Below are 21,338 nucleotides of genomic sequence, written 5' to 3'. Positions count from 1 at the left end.
AGATGCTCTAGTTTGCTAACTATTAAAAAAAAAAAAAATTAGCTTAGGTATGAATGGAAGATAGACTTGGGAAATAGGCATCTAAGATACAGACTGGTTTCAATGAGTCTGCATTTCAGTTTGGCTATACTTGATGTATGACAGATTTGCAACATAGTACTTCAAAATAAGACAACTGAAGCTGTGGGAGTTCTGTATCCATGAGAACAGGGATTGTTATGTTCACATTATTCCCAATACTAGACTGCTAAGGATCTGTTAAATGTATGGGCCAAAAAAACAAGTATGTACCAACAGGAACATTTTACACGAATGCTTACTATACACCAGGCACTAAAAGTGACCAGAATACAGCAGTCAAAGCTTGGGGGAAGGAGAAGAGACCCCAAACCAGATTTTCAGATAGTGCCCATAAAGATTACATGGGATGCTGTGACAGTAGAGGAGGGGCAGCAAGAACTGTCATAAGAAGGTCCCTCTGAGGAGCAGCAGTGAACTCATCAGACCTTGGAACCACTACCGTCTTCCTTCCTGTCTGTACGTTGAGCCTGAGCTCCCTGTGCTCCAGGTAAGGCCATGCCTTGCTGGCAGGATGAAAGTGGGCCCGGAGCTCCGGTTTTCTAGGGGGATCACATACTCTATCTCACCCTTCAAGCCCTCCTGTCATTCTTCATCACCCAAATTTTCATCTTCGTGTACATCCCCTACTGTGACTTCCATCTCCCTCTCCTCCCAACTGCAGAAACTCGTTCACTTTACCCCTTGGAATTCAGCAAGACTCACCCCCACTGCGTCCTCCACCTCAGCTTTGAATGTTCCCTTCACCTTTCCTAGTGGCCTTGCAGTCCTGCTTCCCCTATCATTCCCCTCCTACCACTACCACGAGGTTCAGGTAAGATGTCCTCCTTGCCCCTCAATGCTACCTCCAATGGTGTCCTCTAAAACCCCTGCAGAAGGCTGATGCTATCAGTCTGTTGTACCTACTAACCCTGGGCTGGCCACCCAACTGCTCATCACAGAGCTGGCTCATGGTCAACCCGTCCTCGCCATTACTCTGGTCATAATTCTTAGTGATTTCACTAGCCATGCGGATGCTGCTTCCAAGTAACCTGGTCTCTCATTCTTTGACTTCTCCAGTGGTCTCATCATCCTTACCTCAGCCATCCACCAGTCTCTCTCTCTGTCTCTGTCTCTGTCTGTCTGTCTGTCTGTCTCTCTCTCTCTCTCTCTCTTTGCAGCCTTGGGTTTCTGGGCTCAAGCGATCCTGATCCTCCTCCTCAGCCTACCAAGCAGCTGTGACCACAGGCATGCGCCATCATGCCCAGCTATTTTTTTAATTTTTAGAGATGGGGTCTTACTTTGTTGCTGGAGCTGGTCTCAAACTCCTTGCTTCAAGCAATCCTCCTGCCTCAGCTCCACAAAGTGCTGGGATTACAGGCATGAACCACCACACCCAGCCTAGACCTTGACATTGTAACTGCTCTCTCTGATCTCAGCTCCAGGCATCCCACTCTGACTCCTGCCTTCCCAGTCGTGCCTAATGCCCCCAGTGCAAGAATTCCAACCACCACAAGGACATACAACCTACTGGCTCTACTACCTTTATCACTGTCCTTCCACCCTACTCATGTCCTTAATTCCTCCCTACCCAGCTTAGATTATTTTTATTCACTCCCTCGCCCCCATTATCCCACCATATTCACCTGGCAAAACCCCTCCCTTGTTAAATTTAACTGTTAACCAGACTCTGCCTACACCATTTAGCTGAATATGGCCGGAGAAAAACATACAACCCTGCTGGCCCAGATCACACCACAGACCTCAAATGAACTGGCGTTCTCCGGCAAATGTATTACATTTTCTCCATTTACTCTGTAATGAGACATTGCATACCTTGGTGCCCTTCTACAAGTTCCAGTATCTACTCTTCCCCACTTCCCTTTCACCGGATGACCATATTGTTTCAGTAAGATATGCAATTAGAAGAGAATTTCAGCCGGGCGCAGTGGCTCACGCCTGTAATCCCAGGACTTTGGGAGGCAGAGGCGGATGGATCACGAGGTCAGGAGATCGAGACCATCCTGGCTAACATGGTGAAACCCCATCTCTACTAAAAATACAAAAAAATTAGCCGGGCGTGGTGGCGGGCGCCTGTAGTTCCAGCTACCCAGGAGGCTGAGGCAGGAGAACGGCGTGAACCCGGGAGACGGAGCTTGCAGTGAGCTGAGATCGCGCCACTGCACTCCAGCCTGGGCCACAGAGCGAGACCCCATCTCAAAAAAAAAAAAAAAAAAAAAAAAAGAGTGTTTCCACATCCTTCCGCCACCACATCTAACAACCTACCATCTTCCAAGCCCATTCGCTCTGCCCTAAAACCCATCCTCCTTTACCTGGACAAGGATGTCACTCCTGCACTTAGTCCCCTCATCATCAGTTTTCTCCCATTAGCATACAAACACAGTGTTATCTAAATAAAACAAACGGCCAGGCATGGTGGCTCATACCTGTAATCCCAGCACTTTGGGAGGCTGAGGTGGGTGGATCACCTGAGGTCAGTAGTTCAAGACCAGCCTGTCCTGTCCAACATGGTGAAACCCCATCTCTACTAAAAATACAAAAATTAGCCAGCCGTGGTGGTGAAAATGCCTGTAATCCCAGCTACTTGGGAGGCTGAGGCAGGAAAATCACTTGAACCTGGGAGGCGGAGGTTGCGGTGGGCCGAGTTCATGCCACCGCACTCTAGCCTGGGCAACAGCGAGATTCCATCTCAAAAAAACAAAAAAACAAGGATGATACAACTATAGCCACAGGATGAATATTATTCATCAGTTACCAAGAAAAAAAGGCAAGGGGCGGGTAGGTGTGGTAGCTCACACCTGTAATCCCAACAGTGTGAGAGGCTGAAGAAGGAGGACTGTTTGAGACCAGGAGTTTGAGACTAGCCTGAACAACATAACAAGACCTGCCTCTACAATTAAAAAAAAAAAAAAAAAAAAACAGAAAAAAGTCTGGGTACTGATATGCAAAGAACTCCAAGATATGCTACATGAAAAATAGAAGGTACAAGATAGTATGTACCTGGTGTAAGAAAGGGGAAAAAAGGCTAGGCACATGGTGGCTCACACTCGTAATCCCAGCACTTTGGGAGGCCAAGGCAGGAGGATCACTTGAAGCCAGGAGTTGGAGACCAGCCTGGACCACATAGCAAGACCTTGTCTTTACAAAAAAAAAATAAAATAAAAATAAAAATTAGGCAAGCATGGTGATGCACGCCTGTAGTCCCAGCTACTTTAGGAGACTGAGGCAGAAGGTCACTGGAGCCCAGAAGTTTTAGGCTGCAATGGGCTATGATCATGCCATAGCTCCCCGCCACAGAGTAAGACCCTGTCTGAAATAAGGGGAAAAAAAAAAAGAGGAGGAAAAATACTTTTTAATGTAGACTCCTATTTGCTTGTATTTATATAAAGAAACTTTGGACAACTGCCTCAAAACTGGTGAAAATGTTTTAAAAAGCATGCTTAATGTATAGGGTCTTGGTGGTTGAGGACAGATGTGGGAACCAGACTCAACACAGTCCCCATTTCTGAACCATGTGCAAACGTTACTCACTCAATTTTTAAAACCAAACATGAAAATAAATACATGCAACTTAAACCATGTCATTCCTTTGCCCCAAACCAGTGCCTTCTGATCTCACTAAAAGTGAAAAGCAAAGTGCCCTCATCACCTACAACATACCTGCTAGCCCACTCTGGCTTCACTGCTGATTCCTGAACGTGGCAAGCAAATTCCGACCTCAGATCCTTGGCACTAGCTATTCCCTCCACCTGGAGCACTCTTCCTTCCAGACATCAGCTTTGCTCCCTCCATCCTTACTTCCTTCAAATATCTGCTACAGTCACACAAAATAGCACCCTCATTCCCCATTCTGCTTTTCTACATAGCATCACTCTTTGTAATGTATTAAATATATTTATTTACTGTCTCTCTCACTCCAAAAATAGAAGATTTACTGAGATATGGGCTGTTTTGTTCTCTAACACATTCCCTGTACCTAGAACAATGCTTGGCACATAGTAGTTGCTCAATAAGCATTCACTGAATTAATATGATTATGGGGATTGAAGAAGCATATGAGGAAGGTACTATTATTCTCCTTTTACAGATAAGGAAACTGAAGCAGAAAAGCTGAGAACCAAAGCCAAGATTTAAGTATCTAGTACATGAGTGTTCATTGACCTTTCAACTTCTGTGGGGCAGAGAGCGGTCTCTGGAGGACACCCAACAAATAATTACAGCATTTGCCTGTTTCGGTGGGAAAGACGGAAAAAACGGGGGAGAGGAGTTTTCATGCCTTCTTACATCTTTTCAAAACCTTGTGAATATGTTATCTATTTACAAAGTAAATTAGTATTCTAAATAAAATATCAATAACCCAGATGTCTTACGACAGATAATGGTTAAAAAGAGTTTGGTACATACCACGGCAAGTTTGGTACATACTCACCAAGAAAAAGAAATGAACTGCTGATACATGCAGTGACTTGGATGAATCTCCAGAGAATATGTGAGTGAAAAAAGCCAATCCCAAAAGATCACATATTGTATGATTTCTTTTATTTATTTATTTATTTTTTTGAGATGGAGTCTTGCTCTGTCACCCAGGCTGGTGTGATCTCAGCTCACTGCTGCAACCTCTGCCTCCCAGATTTCAAGCGATTCTCCTGCCTCAGCCTCCTGAGTAGCTGGGGTTACAGGTGCGCACCACCACACCAGGCTACTTTTTGTATTTTTTTAGTAGAAACAAAGTTTCACCATGTTGGTTAGGCTGGACTCAAACTCCTGACCTCATGATCCACCCACCTCGGCCTCCCAAAGTACTGGGATTACAGGTGTGAGCCACTGTGCCTGGCCTGTATGATATCTTTTATGTCAGGGGTCCCCAACCCCTAGGTCATGCACGGTACCAGTGCAGGGCCTATTAGGAACCGGGCCACACAACAGGAGGTGAGCAGGAAGCGAGTAAGCATGACCACCTGAGCTCTGCCTCCTGTCAGATCAGTGCTGGCACGAGATTCTCACAGGAGCTCGAGAATCGAATTGTGAACTGCACACGTGAGGGATCTAGGCTGCACGCTCTTTCTGAGAATCCAATGGCTGATGATCTGAGGGGGAACGGCTTCATCCCAAACCACCCCAACTCCATCTGTGGAAAAACGGTCATCCACAAAACTGGTCCCTGATGCCAAAAAGACTGGGGACCACTGATTTATGTAACAATCTTCAAATGACACAATTATAGAAATGGAGACCAGATTAGTGGTTACCAAGGGTTAAGGTGGGGGTGAAGATGGGAAGGAAGTGGGCAGCTATAAAAGAGTAACATGAGGGATCTTTGTGGTGGTGGAAATGTTCTGTGTCTTGACAATCAACATAAATACAGTGGTTATGATGTACTACAGTTTTGAAGATGGTACCACTGGGACAAACGGGTAAGGGACCTCTCTGTGTTACTTCTTAAAACTGCATGTGACTCAACAACTGTCTCAAAATAAAAGCTTAACAAAAAAGCATATGAAAATATAAGTTAAGGCTGGGCGCGGTGGCTCAAACCTGTAATCCCAGCACTTTGGGAGGCCGAGACGGGCAGATCACGAGGTCAGGAGATCGAGACCATCCTGGCTAACATGGTGAAACCCCGTCTCTACTAAAAAGTACAAAAAAAACTAGCCGGGCGAGGTGGTGGGCGCCTGTAGTCCCAGCTACTTGGGAGGCTGAGGCAGGAGAACGGCTTAAACCCGGGTGGCGGAGCCTACAGTGAGCTGAGATCCGGCCACTGCACTCCAGCCTGGGCGACAGAGCTAGACTCTGTCTCAAAAAAAAAAAAAAAAAAAAAAGAAAATATAAGTTAAGAACATCTAGCCAGTACTTTTTGTTGTTGCTATTTGTTTTGGTTTTTGGTTTTCTTCTACCATCTAGCCAGTACTGTTAATCAGTATATTATCTGGTTCCCTAGACAATGAAGAGTCTGCCACGTGAAGATCTGGAGAAAGATTTGAGATAAGACAGTTTCAGGCAGGGAAACAAGCCATTGAGAAAGTTTAATAGGAGAACAAAACTATCATGTTGAAAAAACAAAGTAGACCAGTGTCACCGGAGTATAGTGAGAGACAAGCAGATGATAAAGATGAGATGAAAAGGATAGGCATGGCCGGGCGCGGTGGCTCAAGCCTGTAATCCCAGCACTTTGGGAGGCCGAGACGGGCGGATCACGAGGTCAGGAGATCGAGACCATCCTGGCTAACACAGTGAAACCCCGTCTCTACTAAAAATACAAAAAAGTAGCCGGGCGTGGTGGCGGGTGCCTGTAGTCCCAGCTACTCGGGAGGCTGAGGCCGGAGAATGGCGTAAACCCGGGAGGCGGAGCTTGCAGTGAGCTGAGATCCGGCCACTGCACTCCAGCCTGGGCGGCAGAGCGAGACTCCGTCTCAAAAAAAAAAAAAAAAAAAAAAAAAGAAAAGGATAGGCGTGGGCCAGGTAATCTGAATCTTTACAGACCACTGTAAGGCATATGAATCTTATGTTTAAGTGGTATATGGGTAGAATCCAATAATTATTAGCTCTTTTTTTTTTTTTTTTTCTCAGTAAGCCTGAAGACAAGAATCCTATGTACCCAAGGAGATAATAAAAAGCCCAAGGAGGCTGGGCACAGTGGCTCACGTCTGTAATCTCAGCACTTTGGGAGGCTGAGGCAGGTGGATCACAAGGTCAGGAGATTGAGACCATCCTGGCTAACACGGTGAAACCCTGTTTCTACTAAAAATACAAAAAATTAGTGGGCATGGTAGCACATGCCGGTAGTCCCAGCTACTCGGGAGGCTGAGGCAGGAGAATCGTTTGAACCTGGGAGGCAGGGGTTGCAGTGAGCCAAGATCGTGCCATTGCACTCCAGCCTGGGTGAAAGAGAGAGACTCTGTCTCAAAAACAAACAAACAAATTTTAAAAACCCATGGAAACAGCAATACCAAAGAACATAAAATGAATTATATAGTACTTGAGATAAGAAGTCATTAAAATTCAACTTGTACATAGTAACAAGCAAAAGGCAGAAAGTCAAATTCTGGTCCTGACTAAATTCAGTCAGTCCTGTATTTCTTGGGTTAAGAAAAAAATTCTAGGCCGGGCATGGTGGCTCACACCTGTAATCCCAGCACTTTGGAAGGCCAAGGCCAGCAGAGCATTTGAGGTTAGGAGTTCAAGACCAGCCTGGTCAACACGGTGATACCCTGTCTCCACTAAAAATATAAAAATTAACCGGGTGTAGTGGCACACACCTGTAATCCCAGCTACTGGGGAGGCTGAAGCAGTAGCTGGTTCTCCTCTGGGGAGGAGAATCGCTTGTACCTGGGAGGCGGAGGTTGCAGAGAGCCAAGATCGTACCATTGCACTTTGCACTCCTGCCTGGGAGACAGAGCGAGACTCCGTTTCAAAAAACAAAACAAAAACAAAAACAAAAAAACAAAAAAGAAAAGAAAAGAAAAAAACTGTAAAGGGTTAAGGTTTTACAGATACTAAGAATACATTGTAATGATCTGAAAATAAACTACCCAAAAGTCTGTGCTATAATTTAAATGGTATTATAATTCACATTTGGCATTTTTATCCACTTGCCTCTTTTTTGTCTTTGAACTTATCAATTTCTTTCTTCAGAAGCTCCACTCTTTGAAAGGATTCAAGGTTATTCACACTGTACACAAGAACAAAGCCATCAGCAAATGAAAAATAATGCTTTGGCAGCTCCACGCCTTCCTGTAGACCTCTGGTGTCATAAAGATGTAACTGTTCTTTTACTCCTCGGTCTGTTTCCACTGAAGCCATGTACACATCTTCCATTGTTTCGCAATCTTCCATTCCTGGGATTAAGAAAAGAAATTACTCTTTTTGGCTAAGCCAGTGAACTGCTCAGTATTTTCTTGTCCCTTAGAAACTGGCTTTCTAGGTTTCCTATTTACCACATATAATAATCACATTTCTATTTTACTTTTTTTTGAAACAGGGTCCTGTTCTGTTGCCCAGGCTAAAGTGCAGTGGCTCAATCTCAGCTCACTGCAACCTCTGCTTCCTGGGCTCAAGGGATCCTCCCACTTTAGCCTCCCAAGTAGTCCCTCCCAGCTGGGACTACAGGTGCCATCATGCCCAGCTACTTTTTGTAGAGACGGGCTTTCACCATGTGGCCCAGGCTGGTCTCGAACTCCTGGGCTCAAGCAATCTACCCACTTTGGCCTCTAAAAGTGCTGGGATTACAGGTGTGAGGCACTGCACCTGGCATAAACAAAATTCTTTTAAAAAATACTTCTTCTGCATAAAAATAAAAATCCCCTTCTTGTTTATGATATTTTAAAAATGCATTTTACCACTTTGTTTCATTTTGCAAGTTTTATCTCTTCAACTAGTCTCTAAGTTTACTGAGTGAAAGGAACCATTCTGTATACACAGCAAATATTCAATAAGCCCTTGTTGATAAAGGAATTAAAGGGAGAAGATTAGCACTCTGAATTTTAATAATAGTGGAAAGACATGTGATAAGACAGGTAAGGTATAGTCCCAGTAATCACCTCCATATTTAAATATGAGGCCAGGTGCGGTGGCTCACGCCTATAATCCCAGCACTTTGGGAGGCCAAGGTGGGCAGATCACCTGAGGTCAGGAGTTCAAGACCAGTCTGGCCAACATGGTCAAACCCCGTCCCTACTAAAAATACAAAAATTCACTGGGTGTGGTGGCGGGCGCCTGTAACCCCAGCTACTCAGGAGGTTGAGGCAGGGAGAATTGCTTGAACCCGGGAGGCAGAGGTTGCAGTGAGCCGAGATCATGCCATTGCACTCCAGCCTGGGCGAGAGCGCGAGACTCCATCTTAAAAAATAATTAAAAAAAATAAAAATAAATAAATGTGAGATACATCCAGAGGTAAAATCACATGGGTAACATCCTTTATCCCCCCAAGTCATACTATGTTATAGTTGGTTTTTTTTTTTTTTAACTCTAGTTACGCGCTGTCTTTGAGCCCCCGCCGAGCCTCCTCGTGGCGCCGGGGGTCAATCTGCAGCGCTAGAGCATGTGCTTGCGCATAACTGGGGCCGCTTGGCCCCCCGCGGGCGGCCCTTTTAACCGCGAGCGACAATTAGTAACCTGACTGTCCGGCTGCTAGGCTGGGCAATTTTCCAGGGATTTTGCCACGACAGGCCTCAACCCGTAATACCAAGGCTGGAATGGCGTATGAGGGGGACGGTGTCTGACGGGGATACGCGGACTGCTGCGTAGTGAGTGCCCCTCTGTGCTCCCATGCGTTCCCCAGCCCTCCCCGAGTGCATCGCGCGCGTTGTGCCTTTGCCATGAGTTCGACATAAGTCCCAAGCTGTCGTGTCTGCCATCAGACGCGCAGATTTAGTTGAAGGCAGCTTGGAATGGCGTCTGCAGGGCTGCTGTGTACTTGACATAAACGGATTCAGTGTGGAACTGCATGAGTTAACTCCTGACTAAAAGGGTAATCGACCTGTTTACAAACAACCACCATGCAGGAGTATGTGTGACAAGCATGGGACTAAAGCTTCGGGTTAGGTTAATCTGTCACTCCTAAACAGTTAAAAATTATAGGGCGGTTGTGAAGATGAATTAGGTTTTATATATAGTTGGGGACAACATAGACACCTAGTTACAGTCCAGATTCTATGGTTGGTAAAAGATCTTACACAAGGGCTCCAGTGAAATGTGCATCAGTTCTGAGTACGAGGCAGCAGTGGTGGGCAAGGATGCACGTATGCGCTCACTACATGGGCATTCGATGAATGAACGTGTCCCGAATGAAGATAACTAGACGATGAAGGGTATAAACTGCAGCCCAGAAGCACCACTGCCCTACCCCCTCAGTTATGAACTTTCACTGGATTCTTTAAATGTGGGCTGAAGATAATGGCACACAATTTGAAGGGATGTGGTGAGGATGGCTTTGCAGCCTTAGGACTGGGCAGTGATCCAAACCAGTTAAGTGAAAGCTGCCATTGCCAGGTGAGGGCCCCGGTGCTTGGTACTCACTTGTGCCCCTATCTGAACAGGATTCAGTAGAAATGACTTAGATGCTTATCTAGTATTTGACATGAGATATTTATTTTGTGAAACAATGCAAGCGATTTTAAATCCCCACATACTATTTGATTAAGTGCAACATGGTACAGTCATGTGTAATCTCTTTACACGATAGTGCATCTAGTCCTTAGCCTTTAGTTATTGCACAACAATTATAAAGACCAGTGACCAGGACACGCAGACTGTGACAGGCAGATTGGCCTACACAATGAAAAATCAACAGTACACCAACTGGAATGGTCAAACAATTTAAGTCAAATGTTTTAATGGTGCAATTAAAATAATCAAGGATTCAAAAAAAAAAAAACAAAACAAAACAAAACAAAACAAAAAAACTCTAGTTACAGTTTTCCTAAACAACCTATATACTGTAGAATGATTTGTTCCAGATGCCTTACATGAAATGTCCGTAAGTATTAGATTACATAAAATCTCCATAAGTATTAGATTAAAAGGAATAATCACATGGTAATATATAGATTGCATCATGAGAAACCAAAAATTTACTTTCATCAACATAACTCATAAAGAATGTATTCAGTGTTTAGAAAGGTAAAATTATTCATAAATTTGATTATGTATATACATGTCTGTGTCATCCTGTCATAAATTAAGCCCTAAGGAAATTAAAGGTTATCTATTAAGACACAAACATACTGGGCTTTGATTACAAATTAATTTAAAAGCAAAAACTACCAAGTGTTTTGTCACGTGACGTTTTATCCACCAAAAGCCAGTCCTGTTAGCCCACCCCTACCTGCCTCTCTAAAAGGGGGTCTAAAGCTTAGACCTTTTGATATTTTGGTACTCTAAAGATCAAATGAAGTCAAGAGTCTTCCACTAGTTCTCCAGATCTCCTCTCCCACTCCATGCTGCTGGGCAACAACCTATCTCACATGCCAGGGGACGGCTTAAGGGTGCAATCTCTGGGGAGCGTAAAACAGAGGCTGTCTGGCCTGTGGGATAAAGGCAATGAGTTCCACCATGAAAACGGGGCAATTAAGTGACATGCCTGCACACACACATACTGAATGTTGAAGTCCTCCAGCTCTCCCTTTCTGCTCCCAAAACACTGGCAGCCAGGACTTTATCCCCATCCAGAGGAATCTGGAGAATCTGGCCAATGGAAAAGGAGAAACTCCTAAATATACTGACATCTAGGCTTCCCCAACAAATGCCCCTGCCAGATCACTTTAGTGAAGCTCAAAGTCATGAACCGTATCCATATGCCTAGAGCTTCCAATTGGTTTTTTTTGGTTTTTTTTGAGATGGAGTCTCGCTCTGTCACCCAGGCTGGAGTGCAGTGGCTGGATCTCGGCTCACTGCAAGCTCCACCTCCCAGGTTTATGCCATTCTCCTGCCTCAGCCTCCGGAGTAGCTGGGATTACAGGCGCCCGCCACCTCGCCCAGCTAGTTTTTTTGTATTTTTTAGTAAAGACGGGGTTTCACCGTGTTAGCCAGGATGGTGTCGATCTCCTGACCTCGTGATCTGCCCGTCTCGGCCTCCCAAAGTGCTGGGATTACAGGCTTGAGCCACCGCGCCCCGCCCCAGTTGGCTTTTTAAGTCTTATTTATTTATTTATTTTTGAGACAGGGTCTCACTTTGTCATCTAGACTGGAGTTCATTGGGACAATCTCAGCTCATTGCAGCCTCAATCTCCTGGGCTCAAGCAATCCTCCCACCTCAGTCCTTCAAGTGGCTGGGACAACAGGTGCACACCACCAAGCCCCACTAATTCTTGTATTTTTTTGTACAGATGGGGTTTTACCATGTTGCCCAGGCTGGTCTCGAACTCCTGAGCTCAAGCTATCTGCCTGCCTCTGCCTCCCAAAGTGCTACGATTACAGGTGTGAGCCAATGCACTGGGCCTAGGTGTCCATTTTTAATTATGAACAGATAACCAAGGTTTAGTAGACACCTGAAGAAAACAGAGACTAACAAGAAGAGACCACTACAGAGGACACCAACTATACAAAGAAAAGAAAAACAAAACAAACAAAAAACTACCTAATCTATCAAAAAAATAAGATAGCACATCCATGAAATAGGAACAGGATACTGAAAAACAAAAACTCAATAGAAGGGCTGGAAAATAAAGATGAGGATATCTCCCAAAAAGCGGTACAAAAATATTGAGAGATGAGAAACAGGAAAGGAGAAATAAGAAACTTCAAAGACTAGTCCAGAAGGTCCAGCATCCAAAAAGATAGTTCCAGAAAAAAAGAACAGAGAACACAGAGGAAAGAAAGCAACAACAAAATAATTCAAAACTGAAGAACATGCATTTCCATCTAGAAGGGACCCTCTAACTGTCCACTACAGTAAATGAAAACAGACTGGCCAGGCACGGGGGCTCACACTTATAATCCCAGCACTTTGGGAGGCCGAGGCGGGCAGATCACCTGAGGTCAGGAGTTTGAGACCAGCCTGGCTAACATGGTGAAACCCTGTCTCTACTATAAATACAAAAATTAGCCAGGCATGGTGGCGCGTGCCTGTAATCGCAGCCACTCGGGAGGCTGAGCAGGGAGAATTGCTTGAACTCAGGAGGTGGAGGCTGCAGTGAGCTGAGATCGTGCCACTGCACTCCAACCTGGGCAACAGAGCGAGATTCCATTAAAAAAAAAGAAAGAAAAAGAAAAGATCAATTCTATGACGCATCACTGAAATTTCAGAACACTGGTGTCTTAGTCCATTTGTGCTTCTATAACAAAATACCACAGACTGGGTAATTCAAAAACAGAAAATTTATCTCTCACAGTTCTGGAGGCTGGGAAGTCCAAGATCAAGGTGCCAATAGGTTTGGTAAGTCTTGTTACAGCCCAGTCTCCACTGCAAGATGGAGCCTTATTGCTGCATCCTTGGGAGCGGTCAAATGTTGTGTCCTCACATGGTGGGAGAGACAGAAGGGCAAGAGAGCACTCCCTTCAACCTCAACCCTTTTATAAGGATGCTAATCTTTCATGATGGATTAGTCCTCATGAAGGTGAAGGGTGGAGCCCTCATGACTTAATCATCTCTTACAGGCCACACTGCTTAATACTGTTGCATTGGAGATTAAGTTTCAACATCAATTGTGGAGGAGGTCCTATCCTTCAAACTACAGCGACCGGGAACAAAGAAGAAAGCCTAGAAAAGCTTCCACAGACAAAGCATCAAGAATCATAATGGTTCCCAGATTCTCAAAAGTAGCACTAGAAGCAAGAAGACAATAGAAACTGGTAAAGTTAAAGAGACACACCTTCTATGAATCAGCAATTTCATTCCTAGATATGTATACCAGAATTTATCATGTAACAGCCAGGATACATGTACAATAATATTCCAGAGTAGCATTATTTCCAATAGCTCCGAACTGGAAATAACCCAAATGTTCATCAAGACAGAAGACAGGTAGTTTCATGCAATAAAATGTTACATCAATGAAAAGTAAAGAACCACAGCTATGGCAAAAAAGGATGAATCCTTTATTTATTTTTTTCTAAATAGAGATGGGGTCTCCTGATGTTGCCCAGGCTGATATCAAACTCTTGGTATCAAGTGATCTTCCCACCTCGGCCTCCCAAAGTGTTGGGATTCCAGTGGTGAGCCACCGTGCCTGGCCTGATGTGTCTTACAAATACAATGTTGAATAAAAGAAGCCAAACATGGATTAATTCATATAAAATCCATAGGGCAAAAATAAACTATACCATTTAGTGATACACACATATGTGGCAATTAAAAATAAAAAGAATGATTAACTAAAAGTCAAGGGAAGGAATGAGTTGCAACTGGACAGAGGAACACAAGAGAGCCACTGGCCTGTCCTCAATGTTGTACTTTTTGATCCATGTGGAGAGTTTGTGAAGGTTTGTCTTATAATTATTATTTTTTAATTTTTTATTATTATTATACTTTAAGTTCTAGGGTACATGTGCATAACGTGCAGGTTTGTTACATATGTATACTTGTGCCATGTTGCTGTGTTGCACCCATCAACTTGTCAGCACCCATCAACTCGTCATTTACATCAGGTATAACTCCCAATGCAATCCCTCCCCTCTCCCCCCTCCCCCCTCCCCATGATAGGCCCCGGTGTGTGATGTTCCCCTTCCCGAGTCCAAGTGATCTCACTGATCAGTTCCCACCTATAAGTGAGAACATGCGGTGTTTGGTTTTCTGTTCTTGTGATAGTTTGCTAAGAATGATGGTTTCCAGCTGCATCCATGTCCCTACAAAGGACACGAACTCATCCTTTTTTATGGCTGCATAGTATTCCATGGTGTATATGTGCCACATTTTCTTAATCCAGTCTATCACTGATGGACATTTGGGTTGATTCCAAGTCTTTGCTATTGTGAATAATGCCGCAATAAACATACGTGTGCATGTGTCTTTATAGCAGCATGATTTACAATCCTTTGGGTATATACCCAGTAATGGGATGGCTGGGTCATATGGTACATCTAGTTCTAGATCCTTGAAGAATCGCCATACTGTTTTCCATAATGGTTGAACTAGTTTACAATCCCACCAACAGTGTAAAAGTGTTCCTATTTCTCCACATCCTCTCCAGCACCTTGATTAAATCATATATGCAATGCTTTCAAAATTCTGAAAGGATATTATTTTTGACCTAGAGTTCTATACCCATCAAAATTACAATTCAAATATTAGTGCAAAATAAAGACAGTTTCAAACATACAAAGCCTCAAAAAATGTATCACGTATATTTTCTCAGAAAACTATTTGAGAAGACCCTCCATAACAGTTAACATGTAATCAGAGAAACAGAAAGAAACAGAACCTAACACAGATATGAAGCAAAGGAAATCACAAGCACAATTAGTAAATATCTCAATTTGGAAGCCCCAGCTTCACAACTAGGTGCCAGGCAGAGGGCAGGTTGAAGGCCGCCATCACTGAACGTTCTGTTCTACTGTACAACCTTTTCAACCCCAGAAAAGTACTGGAAAATGTGTTTCAAAAAAAAAAAAAAAAGGTATAAGCCAAAAGAAGATGACAAGAGATCTAGGAAACAGGAAGTCAAAACCAGGGAGAGGCCAGCTGCAGTGGCTCACGCCTGTAGTATTTTGGGAGGCCGAGGTGGGCAGATTGCTTGAGGCCAGGAGTTCGACACCAGCCTGGGCAACATGGTGAAACCCTGTCTCTACTAAAAATAAAAAAATTAGCCAGGCGTGGTGGTGCATGCCTGTAATCCCAGCTACTTGGGAGGCTGAGGCAGGAGAATCACTTGAAACTAGGAGGCGGAGGTTGCAGTGAGCCGAGATCGTGCCACTGCACTCCAGCCTGGGTGACAGAGCGAGACTCCGTCTCAAAAAAAAAAAAAAAAAAATCACAGGGAGAAACAAAGGGGAAGTTCCATGATCATGGTGGCACAGTAGATAAAAGAACACAGAGCTCCTGGAAGGACACAGCCAAGAACAAAACAGATTATCTGTTGGAGCTGACCTCATGGAGAACTGAGAAACATCTGGACTACGTGGAAAGAACTAGCAAAAGGTATAAACAAAACTAAAGAAATGACAAATAAAGTATTCGTTTCCATGAAAACAACAACAAAAAAAGAATCACAGTATACTAAACTGCTTAACTGAGAATACAGCTGAGCCTTACACAACACAGGTTTGAACTTCACATGTCTCACATGTGGATTTTCTTTCTCCTCTGCCACTTGACAGCAAGACCAAACCCTCCTCCTTCTCCTCAGTCTACTCCACATAAAAACAATGAGGATGAAGACCTTTACGATGCACCACTTCCAGTTACAAAATAGTAAATATATGTTCTCTTCCTTATGATTTTTTTTTTTTTTTTTGAGATGGAGAATCGCTTGAATCCAGGCGGTGGAGGTTGCAGTGAGCCAAGATCGCACCACTATACTCCAGCCTGGGAGACACTGATTTTATTTTATAGGCATTATCATCAAAGAGAGGGTCTTACATCCTTTGCAGTGGCTATTTTTCACTTACATTCTTCTTTTCAAATTTAAATAATGGTAATCTCTTATACATTTCAAAACAACCTTTATTTTTTAAATCAGGTTTTTTGTTTTTTGTTTTTATTGAGAGTCTCGCTCTGTTGCCCAGGCTAGAGTGCAGTGGCGTGATCTCGGCTCACGACAAACTCTGCCTCCCGGGTTCAAGAGATTCTCATGACTCAGCCTCCCAGGTAGCTGAGATTACAAGCACATGCCACCATGCCTGCCTAATTTTTATATTTTTAGTAGAGATGGGGTTTTGCCATGTTGGCCATGCTGGTCTTGATCTCCTGACTTCAAGTGATCTGCCTGCCTCAGCCTCCCAAAGTGCTGGGATTACAGGCGTGAGCCACCATGCCCAGCTTCTTCCTTATGATTTTAATAACATTTTCTTAACTCTAGCTTACTTTATTGTTAAGAGTACAGTATATAACACAACATATAAAACATGGCAATCAACTGTTTATGTTATCAGGTTTAAGGCTTCTGGTCAACAGTAAGCTATTAGTAGTTAAGTTTCTGGGGAGTCAAAAATTATATGCAGGTTTTCAACTGACTGGGGGGGCGGTGTTGGCACCCGTAACCCCCGCACTGTTGAAGGGTCAATTATACTGTATTTATATATGCCAGCAGCTCCCCAACTGTGGTCTGCAGATCTCATGAGGTCTCCTTTCAGGGGATCCACATGGGCAAAACTATATTCATAATAATACTAAGACATTTGCATTTTCCACTGTGTTGACATCTGTACTGATGTAGAAAAGCAATGGTGGGTAAAACTGCCGGTACCTTAGTGCAAATCAAGTCAGTGGCATTAAATGTATAGTCGCCATTAGATCCTCTCTTCATCTTGTGCTTGCGGTTAAAACATTAAAAAGCCAGTTTTACTTAAGAATGTCCTTAATGAAGCAATAAAAATCACTAATTTTATTAAATCTCAAGCATTGAGTATGTATCTTTTCAATATTCTATGGGATTAAATGGGAACTATGCATAAAGCATTTCAGCATACAATTACAGTAACTGTCTCGAGGAAAATCTCTTGTGTGTTTTGAATTGCAAGCTGAACTAGCTGTCACTTTTAAAAATAACAAATGACAGAAAAACTATGTATTTATGATACGTGACAAACATTTTCTCAAAAATTAATAAAGGAAGCCTAGCATTTCAAGGAAAGTAACTATAACAGTATTTGTTGTCAATAAAATTTGAGCTTTCCGGCAAAAATCAGAATTGTATCCATCATCATGAACTTGATAGATTCCCAATACTGATGAAATTGGTAGTGATATTAACAAAAGTGATATGGAAGATTTGCTTATCTGGGTGAACCAAAATTTCCCAAATGACCAATTCATGATGCTAAAAAACTCTGCTTGGGTGAAAGATCCATTTAAAATGCAGGACCAATCAATGAGATTTCAATTTAGTAGAGTAAAAAGCTTCACAAATATGATTTCAGATTCTACACTGCAATAACCTTTAAGTAACCATCACTCGTTGAGTTTTAGTGAAATACCAAAGAAAAATATCCATAATTACCTGAAAAGGCTATTAAAGTATTCCTCCTACCTTTTCCAACTCCACATCTGTGTGCGGCTGGATTTTCTTCATATATTTCAACTAAAACACCTCAACACAACAGATTAATTACAAAGGCAAGTATTAATAGATATGATAATTGCCTTCTATTAAGTTGGACATCAGAAAAGATTTTCTAAAAAGTAAATCAATGCCAGCTTTCTATTTTGAAAATAAAATTTTTCATAAAGTTATTCTAGAATATAATGAGTTTATTAGTGTCATTTAGAAAAATTAAGTAGTTTACAAATGTCTTCATTTTCCTTTTTTTTCCTTTTTTGAGACAGGGTCTCCTAAACTGGAATGCAGTGGTGTGTTCAAGGCTCACTGCAGCCTCCACCTCCCATGTGATTCTCCCACCCCAGCATCTCAAGTAACTGGGACCACAGGCGCATGCCACCATGACCACCTGGCTAATTCCTTTCTTTTTTTTCTTTTTTCTTTCTTTCTGTTTTGTTTTTAGTGGAGATGAGGTCTCAGGCTAGTCTCAAACTCCTGAGACCAAGAGATCTTCCCACCTTGGCCTCTCAAAGTCCTGAGATTACCAAACTGAGCCATCACGCCTGGCCAGTTTTAATTTCTAATACAGTAAATGTTGGAAGATATAGCCCACATAAACAAAAGCTGTTTGGGCTCCTCAGCAAGTTTTCGCAGGACAAACGGAGTCTAAAACCAAAAAATTTGAGAACTACTGATATAGGTATTATAATAAACACTACATAATGAATTTAACCACAATTGTTAAACATTATTTTAGAAAAATAGAAGAGAAGCAGAGCACATCGAAATGGTTAATGAAAAATGGAAATGTGGGCCAGGTGTGGTGGGCCAGGTGCAGTGGCTCACGCCTGTAATCCCAGCACTTTGGGAGGCCGAGGTGGGCGGATCACTTGAGGTCAGGAGTTCGAAACCAGCCTGGCCAACATGGTGAAACCCCGTCTCCACTAAAAAAAAAAAAGAATACAAAAATTAGCCAGACGTGGTGGCATGCACCTGTAGTCCAGCTACTCGGGAGGCTGAGACAGGAGAATTGGTTGAACCTGGGAGGCAGAAGTTGCAGTGAGCCAAGATTGTACCACTGCACTCAAGTCTGGGAGACAGAGTGAGACTCCATCTCAGAAAAAGGGAAATGTGCTTAAGTTACTTGCCAGAAATAAATGCTTTGATGATCTCTATTTACTTATCTAACACAAACATCACTTCACTTTAACCTGTAATATCTATCTTCCTTACTAAGCATGACCTCCAGAGATGGTATCTTCACCTCTGTAACCCAAGGCCTGATTACATGTATCATACAGCAAATACTAATAAAGAATTATTTGACTCAATAAATGAATAAATGAATGAGGTAGTCCAATTAACAAAATGAAGTCATACTCACCAAACGGCTGTTTCTTCCATTTTTAAAAATCTATATACAGCAGCTCTGGGAAGTCGTGTGTTGCTTTTTTTTTTTCTTTGAGATGGAGTCTTGCTCTGTCACCAGGCTGGAGTGCAGTGGTGCAATCTCGGCTCACCGCAACCTCTGCCTCTCGTGTTCAAGTGATTCTCCTATCTCAGCCTCCTAAGTAACTGGGACTACAGGCGTGCACCACTACACTCAGCTAATTTTTGTATTTTTAGTAGAGACAGGGTTTCACCATGTTGGCCAGGATGGTCTTGATCTCTTGACCTCATGATCCGCCTGCCTCAGCCTCCCAAAGTGCTTGGATTACAGGTGTAAGCCATCGAGCTTGGCCTTTTTTTTTTTTTTTTTTTTTTTTGAGACAGTCTCGCTCTGTAGCCCAGGCTGGAGTGCAGTAACACCATCTTGGCTCACTGCAACCTTGTCCTCCCAGGTTCAAGAGATTCTCCTGCCTCAGCCCCACAAGTAGCAGGATTACAGGCATCTGCTACTATGTCTGGCTAATGTTGTATTTTTACTAGAGATGAGTGTCACCATGTTGGCCACGCTGATCTTGAACTCCTGACCTCAGGTGATCCACCTGCCTCAGCCTCCCAAAGTGCTGGGATTACAGGCCTGCGCCACCACGCCCAGTGGAAAGTCATGTTTTCTTAAATCAGTGTTTCTATGAGTTGTAGACCACCATTCATTATGTAAATACACAGGAAATCACATATATACAAAATATATCCATATTGATCTGTCTATATTGGCCATTTCTTTCCTTACCTGTGATAACTTACAACAGGCACTCTTGAATTTCAACAACATCAAGACTTTTTTCCCTCTTCTTTTCCTCCCTCTTAATCTCTTTTGGTCCCTCTGGATTATATCTCCCCTTTATGTACTATCAACCATCTTTAGCATGACCAACAAAAGACCCCTGACAGCTCCCAGAACCTAGAGACAAACTAGAGAAAAACAATCTTACCAATAGTATGATTTCCATAAAGGAGCTGCTCCAAAATTGCAGTTTTCCCCACAGATAGCAATCCACAAACCACAACCTTGCAGCCCTTTCCCATCTTCTCTCAGGATATCACTGTGGAGAGAACAGAAGGTCTTTTAAATTGTATACTGCTGAAACTAACCATTTCTTTTTATTTCAGTATTTCAATTTAATATGTAACACATGCACAGGGGAAATTTTCAAATACAGTAAAGGAGATACAGAATAAGGTATAGCCTTCCAAACCCCATTCCCCAGTCTCCCATTTGCTCCCTTAGAGCAATAAGCATTATCAGTTTCTTATATATCTGACAGAGACAATATAGATAAATATAAGATTTCAGGCTGGGCACAGTGGCTCATGCCTGTAATCCTACCACTTTGGGAGGCTGAGGCGGGTGGATCACCTGAGGTCAAGAATTCGGGACCAGCCTGGCCAACATGGTGAAACCCCGTCTCTACTAAAAATACAAAAATTAGCCAGGCATGATGGCACATGCCTGTAGTCCCAGCTACTCAGTAGGCTGAGGCAGGAGAATCGCTTGAACCCGGGGGGCGGCGGTTGCACTGAGCCGAGATTGCACCACTTCACTCCAGCCTGGGTGAAAGAGCCAGACTCTGTCTCAACAACAATAAATAAATAAATAAATAAAATACATGGATAGATATGAATACATCTTTGTTTTCAAAAAGAATAAATATATTTTATATGAAGAATATTTCAATACTGATTAAGTCTATAGGAATCCAACAGACTCTTAAATCCTTGAAAGAGACTGCCTACTCATTAATATTTACCTGGAAAAATAAACATTTAAGTAAAAATTTAAGGAGGCATGAGGATAAAATTTTTAGAAAATGGACATGATTTTTCAAAGAAACATGAATGTTTATGTCAGTCTTTTCTCAGGAAGAGAAGAAACTGGATTTTGATAGTCACGTGGTTTTTTTTTTTTTTTTTTTGAGATGGAGGGTAGTTCTGTCACTCAGGCTGGAGTGCAGTGGAGAGATCTCAGTACACTGCAACCTCTGCTTCCTGAGGGCAAGCGATTCTCCTGCCTCAATCTCTCGAGTAGCTGGGATTACAGGCACCTGCCACCATGCCCGGTGAAATTTTTGTATTTTTAGTAGAGACGGGGTTTCACTATGTTGGCCAGGATGGTCTCAAACTCCTGATCTCAAATGATCCGCCTGCCTCGGCCTCCCAAAGTGCTGTGATTACAGGCATAAGCTA

The 21,338-nt window shown here is 43.0% G+C and overlaps 1 protein-coding gene and 1 non-coding gene across 5 annotated transcripts in view; one reads left to right on the top strand and one right to left on the bottom strand.

Annotated features, from left to right (window-relative positions):
* Positions 1-21,338, bottom strand: part of NKIRAS1 (NFKB inhibitor interacting Ras like 1) — a 31,114-nt gene that overhangs the window by 1,735 nt on the left and 8,041 nt on the right. For 3 of the 4 annotated variants that reach the window (XM_077990277.1, XM_077990276.1, XM_077990278.1), the window contains exons 2-3: positions 20,087-20,197; positions 7,668-7,913 (exon numbers count right to left, since the gene is read on the bottom strand). In XM_077990277.1, coding sequence (XP_077846403.1) covers positions 7,668-7,913; positions 20,087-20,180 — 340 coding nt within the window. In that variant the 5' untranslated portion in view covers positions 20,181-20,197. 4 annotated transcript variants of the gene reach the window in all.
* Positions 9,051-9,183, top strand: LOC114676603 (small nucleolar RNA SNORA76). Its single transcript, XR_003727655.1, has one exon. It is a non-coding gene; the product is annotated as a small nucleolar RNA SNORA76 (small nucleolar RNA).

Source organism: Macaca mulatta, chromosome 2 (genome assembly GCF_049350105.2).
Source record: "Macaca mulatta isolate MMU2019108-1 chromosome 2, T2T-MMU8v2.0, whole genome shotgun sequence".
NCBI classification, from domain to species: Eukaryota; Metazoa; Chordata; class Mammalia; order Primates; family Cercopithecidae; genus Macaca; species Macaca mulatta.
This window is presented reverse-complemented; position numbering and strand designations above follow the sequence as displayed.